Source organism: Salvelinus sp. IW2-2015, linkage group LG20 (assembly GCF_002910315.2).
Source record: "Salvelinus sp. IW2-2015 linkage group LG20, ASM291031v2, whole genome shotgun sequence".
Taxonomy (NCBI): Eukaryota; Metazoa; Chordata; class Actinopteri; order Salmoniformes; family Salmonidae; genus Salvelinus; species Salvelinus sp. IW2-2015.
The window spans coordinates 22,085,316-22,095,462 of record NC_036860.1 but is presented as its reverse complement, the minus strand read 5'-3'; the positions used below and the strand labels follow the sequence as shown (position 1 = coordinate 22,095,462).

Sequence of the window (10,147 nt, the reverse complement as noted above, 5' to 3'; positions counted from 1 at the left end):
TTCATATGTTTTGCTGCAGGCCTTTTAATAGATACTGTTGCTATATGCCTAAAAACTCTGCCACTATACGTTGCGCAAGCCATCTATATTAGTCTTTGTGGTTAAGCCCTAGCTGTTGCAAGAGTGTGCTTGCAGGCTAGGTCTGAGTCAGACCGAAACTAGATAAAGAGAAACTAGATAAAGAGAAGTAACCTCTGTCTGGTTTTGACATTTTGATCTTGTGTGACAGTGGACAATGCTAATAATTTCAGAGAAGCTACTGTACTAGCTTGCCTTATTATAAGGTAACCTCAGCTTATTGATACACACATGCATTGACGTAGGTGATCATACCACTAGGGAGTGATCACATGTATAAAATCAGCTGCGCCCTTAGGTGGGGTGCAGAACTTACTCTGAAACAAACACGCTGTGTTTCCATTGTCATTTTCTGTCTGCAATTGCATTAATAGGCCAGTACATCAGGAGACGTGGAGGAGGCCGTAGGAGGGCAACAACCCAGCAGCAGGACCGCTACCTCCGCCTTTGTGCAAGGAGGAGCACTGCCAGAGCCCTGCAAAATGACCTCCAGCAGGCCACAAATGTGCATGTGTCNCAAATACTTATGTCATGCAATAAAATGCAAATTAATTACTTAAAAATCATACAATGTGATTTTCTGGATTTTTGTTTTAGATTCCGACTCTCACAGTAGAAGTGTACCTATGATAAAAATGACAGACCTCTACGTGCTTTGTAAGTAGGAAAACCTGCAAAATCGGCAGTGTATCAAATACTTGTTCTCCCCACTGTATATATATATATATATATTTTAGGCCTATATTTATTTTGTTTGCAACTATAGTTGAAGTGTTCTCTTTTTACCTTTTTAGATTTTATACATTCATATTTTATATTTTGTTACATGCTTAATTGAAAATTTGCATAAAGGTTCTAAATAAAAGGAGAAATAATCAAATATGAGTAAGTACCTTTTATTTGTTGAGTATAATTCAAAATGTAATATGAAATAGGCCTTTACTGTCACGACTTCTGCCGAAGTCGTTGCCTCTTCTTGTTCGGGCGGTGTTCGGCGGTCGACGTCACCGGTCTTCTAGCCATCATTGATCCATTTTTTATTTTTCCATTGGTTTTGTCTTTTCTTCTCACACACCTGTTTCCAATCCCATCCATTACATGTTGTGTATTTAACCCTCTGTTTCCCCTCATGTCTTTGTCAGAGATTGTTTGTTGTTAGTGTTGTTTTTTATGTGTATAGGTGCGCGACGGGTCTTCGTACCCATATTTGTTTATGGTCGTTTCTTATTAGTGTTATGGAGCATGTACTTGGACATTCATTAAAAGACTCCGTTTGACTCTCCTGCGCCTGACTTCCCTGCCACCTATACACACGACTCTGACATTTACAATGTGGTCATTTTATATAAACTATTTATTAATAGAATTTACAGAAAATGTGCTATATCGTGATATGTATCGTTATCGGGATATGAAATGACCTATATCGGGATATGAGATTTTGGCCATATCGCCCAGCCCTACCAGAAGGACAACCATATCTGCAGCACACCACCAATCAGGCCTTTATGGTAGAGTGGCCAGACAAAAGCCACTCCTCAGTAAAAGGCACGACAGCCCGCTTGGAGTTGCCCAAAAGGCACCTAAAGGACTCAGACCATGAGAAACAAGATTCTCTGGTCTGATGAAAGCAAAATTGAACTCTTTGGCCTGAATGCCAAGCGCCACGTCTGGGGGAAATCTGGCACCATCTCTACGGTGAAGCGTGGTGGTGGCAGCATCATGCTGTGGGAATGTTTTTCACGGCAGTGACTGGGAGACTAGTCAGGATCGAGGGAAAGATGAACGGAGCAAAGTACAGAGAGATCCTTGATGAAAACTTGCTCCAGAGCGCTTAGGACCTCAGACTGGGGTGAAGGTTCACCTTCCAAAAGGACAACAACCCTAAGKAAACAGCCAAGACAACGCAGGAGTGGCTTCGGGACAAGTCTCTGAATGTCCTTGAGTGGCCCAGCCAGAGCCCGGACTTGAACTCGACCGAACATCTCTGGAGAGACCTGAAAATAGCTGGGCAGCGACGCTCCCCATCCAACCTGACAGAGCTTGAGAAGATCTGCAGAGAAGAATGGGAGAAACTCCCCAAATACAGGTGGGCCAAGCTTGTAGCTTCATACCCAAGAAGACTCAAGGCTGTAATCGCTGCCAAAAGGTGCTTCAACAAAGTACTGAGTTAAGGGTCTGAATACTTATGTAAATGTGATATTTCAGTTTTTTATTCTTATTACATTTGCACACATTTCTAAAAACCGGTTTTTGCTTTGTCATTTATGGGGTATTGTGTGTAGAATGATGAGGAAAAACAATAATTGAGTACATTTTTGAATAAGGCTGTATCTTAACAAAATGTGGAAAAAGTCAAGGGGTCTGAATAGTTTCAGAATGCCCTGTACATGCAGAAATATTTGATGTCTGCATTGACTCTGAAATTCACKGCAAATATGAAGAAAACAGAGCACTGGTCAGGGGTTTTATTGATCTATCCATTTCTCATAGTTTCTCTATATATTGTGTTGGTGTATTAATAATGTAATTACTAAAACATCTTTAGAATTGCATATTTCTTATTCTGTCATGTCAATGATGATAGTAATTTAAGCTTGCAGCATATCATATTTTCATTTTTTTATGATTACTTAATATGGCCTCCAGTAGATGGCCTCATTGGGCCTCATTGTGCAAAAAGATTCTCTTCATGTTCAACTTCAAGACAATTTCACCATAAGATATTTTAATAATTCCATGGTTCATTTTATTTTACGTTTCATCAAATCCCTTATATGACATACTGTGGCCAATGCGTTTGATAGCAGGCCTAGCTGTAATATTAGGCTACTGTATAATGAATTATATAATTATAAATCTAATATCAATATCGAAGATATTTGGCTACTGTATAAATAACTATGTAATTATACATCTAATATCAATATAGAAGAGTGAGTGGGCTTTAATAGGATCAAATAAGCACATTTCACCATGCTGAAGTATGAGCTGATTTTRTTAATGAGCTGGAGAAAAGCAGATGGGGACGTTTCCGACACCCTCTCACCTTCCCTCTATCTACAAGTGAGAGACTTCACTTCAGACACGTCATTGCTGGATGAGGAGACTAAAACGGAATTGGGATCTCTTCACAATAACTTCAAAATAAGAAGAAAGTAACAAAACAAAAGAGGCACGACATCCAGTGCGTGACGTTTAGGAAAACTCGTAAGCTACTCTTATTGTTGTTGATTTGGAGCTTGTGAGAAGATAAACGAGTTGACTTGATTCTATCGTACGGTTTTTGCACCTTCTCTGGATGTGGTCGCACAGTTTTTCACGTGAAAGTAGAGTGAATTTCGAAAGGACTTAATTTAATGGTAATTACACATTGCTGGCGGTACTGGGGCTGCATCCGGAACACACGCGAAGAGAGGAGGAGAGCAGAGAGGCGTGCGCTTCTGGTGTATAGATGGGGGGGAAGGAGAATAAGTAGAGCCTTCTATTTCCATGTAAATAATGACTTACCGTTGAGCTTTCTTTGAGGATTTAACGGCATCTGCAACAACAAAAAAACGTTTGTTTGAAAAAAGTTGACAGCTCATCTTCCATGGAGTCTCATTGCAATTTTGGAGACTTGATGTGTGACAAAAACGGACCGCACAAACGGATTGAGTTCCAGGATTACGGTTATGTGTTGCGCCACAGTAAAATGTAGCCTGACATGTTTTATTGGTGCTTATGGAACCTTGAATGTACATTTTTCATAAAACAGGCAGAAGCCACGTTTCATGTGTAAAGACACAGACAATGTATTCATTTTGTTGTTATGATGCGAATGCATTTCTAGTCAACAATGTTTTGGGAGGAGTCGTGATTATGTCTACATTTCTATCACAGCCCAAATCGTCATGCGGTAGGTCCAGTGCATGTGCATTGCAGTTACAAAGTCTAATGCTTGTCCTGGATGGAGTGTCAATAGGAGCACGAATATAATCAGATGGACACGCCTTGTCAGTCATTAAACAAATCAGATAAATGAAAGTGCAAATATGATCAATAGACTGTATTGATGAGCCCATATATAAGGCTAATGATTGGCCCAGCCTCTGTTTACATAACATGCCTGCGAGAATATGGTGTGAAKGTTTCAGATGACTGCTGCCAGCTCATTGAAATAGACATAACATCAAATAAAAAAACAAGTTTAGATTGGTAGCATATTCAACTCTTCAATAACAGCTGGAATACCTTTTGTTGATAACTGCTGCACTAACATTAGAATGTCTTTGAGAATTCATGAACAGGATGATTTTTTTTGGGGCTCATTTCTAACGACTGCTTTTTGAAATATTTATAGACACTATTCTGCAAGATGATCGTTGTGATGAGCATGGTGACCCAACCTCCAAATGAGCTTGTCCCCAGGCAAGAGGCCAAGGCTACATTTCCCATCTAATTGTCCTGACTTCAGGTGATTGGAACTATGGGGTGATTTCCATCTCTACAAGCTGACAGAAACATGGATTTGAACTTCTCCATGGTCCGTGATAGCGATAATTTGCCAGAGAGAAACTCATCCAAGCGCGTTCTGACAGGCTGCTTTCTCTTTGCGCTCATCCTGACCACACTGCTAGGGAACACACTGGTGTGTGTTGCCGTCACCAAGTTCCGCCACCTGCGTTCAAAGGTCACCAACTTCTTTGTGATCTCTTTGGCCATCTCAGACCTGCTGGTGGCCATCTTGGTGATGCCATGGAAGGCAGCGACAGAGATCGTGGGCTTCTGGCCCTTCGGAGCCTTCTGCAACATCTGGGTGGCATTCGACATCATGTGCTCCACAGCGTCCATTTTGAACTTATGTGTCATCAGCGTGGACAGATATTGGGCAATCTCAAGCCCGTTCCGCTATGAGAGGAAGATGACACCCAAGGTGGCATTTATTATGATCAGTGTGGCATGGACTCTGTCTGTGCTCATCTCCTTCATCCCTGTGCAGTTGAACTGGCACAAGGCTGCAGTGTTGGAGCTCAACAGCACTTACGGGGAGCTGCCTCCGGACAATTGCGACTCCAGCCTTAACAGGACTTATGCCATCTCCTCCTCCCTCATCAGCTTCTACATCCCTGTGGCAATCATGATCGTGACTTACACCCGGATTTACAGAATTGCCCAGATACAAATCAGGAGGATCTCAGCCCTGGAGAGGGCTGCGGAGAGTGCCAAGAACCGCCACAGCAGTATGGGGAACAACATGGAGACGGAGAGCTCCTTCAAGATGTCTTTCAAAAGAGAAACCAAAGTCCTAAAGACCCTCTCTGTCATAATGGGGGTGTTTGTATGCTGCTGGCTGCCCTTCTTTATCCTCAACTGCATGGTGCCCTTCTGTGAGGCCAACAGCACCTCTGATTTCTTCTGCATTAGCCCRGCTACATTTGACGTGTTCGTCTGGTTCGGCTGGGCCAACTCCTCYCTCAACCCCATCATATATGCCTTCAACGCGGACTTCCGCAAAGCATTCTCCATCCTGCTGGGCTGCCACAGACTCTGCCCYGGCAGCAATGCCATAGAGATAGTGAGCATCAACAACAATGGAGAACAGCCACCTGCGTCCCAGTATCAGCCTAAAGGGCACATTCCCAAGGAGAGAAACAATGCCACCTATGTGATTCCCCACAGCATCCTGTGTCAGGAGGAGGAGCTGCAGAAGAAGAATGAGGTTGGGATTAAGACCTTGGAGAAACTGTCCCCGCCTCTTTCTGAAAACGTGGACAGCGATGCGGATGCGATTAATCCGATAACTCAGAACGGCCAACACAAAACTGTGAGATGTTGATTGGTGTATGTATTGGTGTACAAACATAGAATGTGTACAAACATAGGATGAATATGTATGAACTTTCCAATTTGTAAGTCGCTCTGGATAAGAGCGTCTGCTAAATGACGTAAATGTATTAAATGTAGAAGGAACCCACAGAGGGAGAGACCAGGCAGTATGCCTAGCAAAGGTGTGGGGTGTACAAACTGAGCTTCACTGCAAACCTTAAAACTCGAATCACTATGGAAATCTACAGAATGTTTCAAATGAAGGCACTTTAACCTGATTAACTATCTGCAAAACACCTTCAGCATTTATTAATGAAGTATAGACAGATTTGTTGCTAAATGTTCCATAACTTGAATAAAGAAAAAAGAAATACACACGTGTATACATGTGTTGTATTTACAAATACGTATARATTTGCATATATGTACAGTAGTGATGTTACAAATATCCTGGATGCCYTTATAACATGGAGAAAGAAGTAGAAKTATTAGCTAAATGTCTTGTAAGTGCTTTACATTTATGTATACAYTGTGTTTCATATACAGAACTATAAAGATAATTGGTTTTGCTATTTTTTTTWAAATGTCAACCACAGTGTGTAATTAATTGGTTTTTATTTATATTATTTATCATAATATATTGGCGAGTTGAAGACACTTCGGTGGTAATGACAATTGAGTAAAATAATATGACCATAGGATGGTGTAAATAATTGAAAACAACCCTCATCAACTCTTGCATTTACATTCTTGTGACAAAGTGGTAAGCCTTAGAGTGGTAGGGTGGTAGTAAGGTTTTTTGCATTTGACATTTAGAGCACTGTGTCAATAACTGAGGCATGCTTTAAATGCCTTTAATTTTCACAGTTACAACATCTTATGCCAAGTATGCCATATTTCTAAATATTTCAGTTGTATTCCCCTTTTGTAGTAAATGCATTTTCCAACTGGTGTAGATGGAGCTCATTCTGATTGTCCCTATTACTCACTCCCACAAGACACTCTCCGCTTAAAAAGTGTTACCTCTTCACACTTAGGGCATCAGTGATCCTGTTGGCAAGTCAGGCCTCATGAGACACTCCTTCAGGTGTGCATCTCCTATTCCTAATATAGTGCACTACTTTTGACCAGATCCTAAAAGGCTTTTGTCAAAAGTAGAGCACTAAATATGAAATAGGATTCCATTTCGGACGCACCCTTTTACTGTACTAATGCAGAGAACTGATTTTGATTCTATTAACGTTCTGTTGGGCACGAAGAGAAAAAAACTGCTTAGTGTGCAGCAGTAAATGCCATCAATGCATAAAAGAAAAATGTCAATCCTGTACCTTATGCAAGTCACTGGTCACCCAACCGGAACACAATTGACACTWTGTGACCTTTGCTAAACCGCTGAAATCACATATTGTGAATTGCTTAAGCTAGTGCTGTGATGTTTTAGGTAACAGTGGGACTATTGTTGTGCTTATAGCTGCCAGACTGGAAGCCACCCACTGTATGCTTTGGTCCTTTGACTCTTCTGATCAATTCTCTCATTTGTACCTCTGACTGTTAKGTTGTTCTCTCTGCAGTATTGAAATCTATATTGAATTTGACAGATGGCAAACAAAACGTTCATAAAATATGAACAATTATATAGAGCTTGTGTGGTTAAGGCCTTCATAAGGTTGTTAATTTCAGGAGGCATTGCATGAATCTACATTGGATGTAATTTCACAGTGTGAATTGGGTGCAGAACATATTTTCACACTCTTTACAGAAGTGTGGCAACACCACTTTATCATAGTTCCATGATGGGAAGTCCCATGGCCAGGGGTTTGATGTAAACATTAACTAGAGTTAATGCATTGTGGTTTAGTTGTTTCCAGACGTCAACCTTGTTCTCGTATCTCCAGCTYTAAAAGCATAGAGTTGTCATACATTGAATAGGGTAAGTCATTGTATTGTATTAAGTCCTTGTATTAAGTCAAGTATTGGTCTCAAAATCATTCGTTATTATATTTTGTTGTTCTGGGAAATCAAATTTGACATAAATTACAAAGGAGGAACGTTTGTGGATCAACATGTTACTTATGAGTTGCCTCACTCCKCCCACTCCTGTATTGCTCTCCTATTGGGGTTTTATGGCCTAATTGTATTAGCCTGACCCTGGATTCTTAATTAGAGTGTATGTCCATCTATGACAAGTCTTCTATGACAAGTGTCAAAATATGAACTCCCTCTGAGAAGACCTCTGCCTATGTCATTTTGTAGATAATGGTGGAACGTGCTCATTGTTCAGCTCCACTCTAATTGTCACAGGGTGCTATCTAGAACCTAGACGGGTTCTTCGGCTGTCCCGATAGGACAACTCTTTGAAAAACAATTTGTTTTCCAGGTAGAATCCTTTTTGCTTCCATGTAGAACCCTTTCCACAGAGGGTTCTACATGGAACCCAAAAGAGTTGTACCTGCAACCAAAAAGGGTTCTACCTTGAACCAAAAATGGTTATTCTATGGGGACAGCCGAAGAACCCCTTTGGAACCCTTTTTTTAAGAGTGTAGAAGGCACCAGAGCCATGTTTAAATTCATGGCTCTGGAAACCACCAATCCCATAATATTGAAGTAAAAACAGTGCTGACTTGATATAGTAGCATCTGATATTTTGTAAATGTTTTTTCAAAGGTATTATGTCACTGACGAAGGCAAAACTGCAGCAACTACATGCAACTATGTCAAGTGAAGGTTGGCCTTTTWTKATTTCTACCATAACAGCAGGYGTGGAAAAAGTACCCAATTGTCATACTTGAGTAAKAGTAAAGATACCTTAATAGAAAATGACTCAAGTAAAAGTGAAAGTCACCCAGTAAAATACTACTTGAGTAAAATTCTAAAAGTATTTGGTTTTAAATATACTMAAGTATCAAAAGTAAATGTAATTGCTAAAATATACTTAAGTATCAAGAGTAAAAGTAAAAGTATAAATCATTTCAAATTTCTTATATTAAGCAAACCAGATTTTTTTTTTTTTTACGGATAACTAGGGGCATACTCCAACACTCAGACATAATTTACAAATGAAGCATGTGTGTTTAATGAGTCCACCAGATCAGAGGCCGTAGGGATGTGCAGGGATGTTCTCTTGATAAGTGCGTGAATTGGACCATTTTCCTGTCCTGCTAAGCTTTCAAAATGTAATGAGTGRTTTTGGGTGTCAGGGAAAATGTATGGAGTAAAAAGTACATTKTTTTCTTTAGGATAAAAAGTACATTKTTTTCTTTAGTAATGTCGTGGAGTAAAAGTAAAAGTAGTCAAAAATATAAATTGTAAAGTACAGATACCCATAGAAACTAGTTTAGTWCTTTAAATTATTTTTACTTAAGTACTTTACACCACTGCATAGCCTGTATCACAACCAGCCGTGATTGGGAGTCCCATAGGGCGACGCACAKTTGGCCCAGCGTTGTCCGGGTTTGGCCAGTGTAGYCCGTAGTGTAAATATTAAACAACTGACTTGCSTAGTTAAATAAAGGTTCAATAAAAAATACAAAAAATAACAGTTGTTGACCAATATTGACTTGTCTCTCCATTATAAACTATATTCCTTGCTGATAATTTATTTTCTAGCTATCTTCAAACATGAGTCCACTCAAATATACAATTAAAAAATAACTCCACATAATCTGAGCTGCTATGGGACATATTCCAGAAGACTCTTTGTCTGCTCAGCGCTCACCCCGTCAGGCCCTGTCTACTCAGTGGAGAAGCTGTTACTCAGTTTCATTAGTAAACAATCCTCCCCTGCTGTTTCCCCCTGTGGTTCTATCACAACGATGCAACATGCACACCTGGTCCTACAACTAGGTAATTTGGCCTGCATAAAGATGCCCAAAATAAACAAATGTCTATTCAGCTTTTGTTTCCAACCATTTTGCTGAGTGTGAAGTCCATGCTGTGAGAAGACGACAATGTTTTATAAAGTTGTATGAGTTTCATTTGCTTAGCCATATGAACAATTGTGCCGCTGGCATGGCTCTTTGAAGTATCTGAGGCTTGTCCAGATGTTTTTGGGTTTTATACATTTATACAGATCAATATTTCTTTTGGTTTCAGATGGTTTAACTATCTTGCTTGTTGCTGTATCTGTATCATTCCTGAGATCTGACCAAGTTCACCAGTCATGTTCAACTCTACTCACCACAGTAAACTGCCACTTTATGATTTGGGGGGCATTGCATRGCTAAATGAACAAAGCAGAATGCCTTGCTTGTTCAAATGTCTT

The 10,147-nt window shown here is 40.2% G+C and overlaps 1 protein-coding gene across 1 annotated transcript; it reads left to right on the top strand.

Annotated features, from left to right (window-relative positions):
• The first annotated feature begins 3,158 nt into the window (after window positions 1-3,158).
• On the top strand, window positions 3,159-8,333 carry LOC111980233 (D(1)-like dopamine receptor). The gene is made up of 3 exons (XM_024010918.2): window positions 3,159-3,976; window positions 4,421-5,928; window positions 6,028-8,333. The coding sequence occupies exon 2, from the start codon at window positions 4,583-4,585 to the stop codon at window positions 5,894-5,896; it is 1,314 nt and encodes a 437-aa protein (XP_023866686.1). The 5' UTR covers window positions 3,159-3,976; window positions 4,421-4,582; the 3' UTR covers window positions 5,897-5,928; window positions 6,028-8,333.
• The last annotated feature ends 1,814 nt before the right edge of the window (window positions 8,334-10,147 follow it).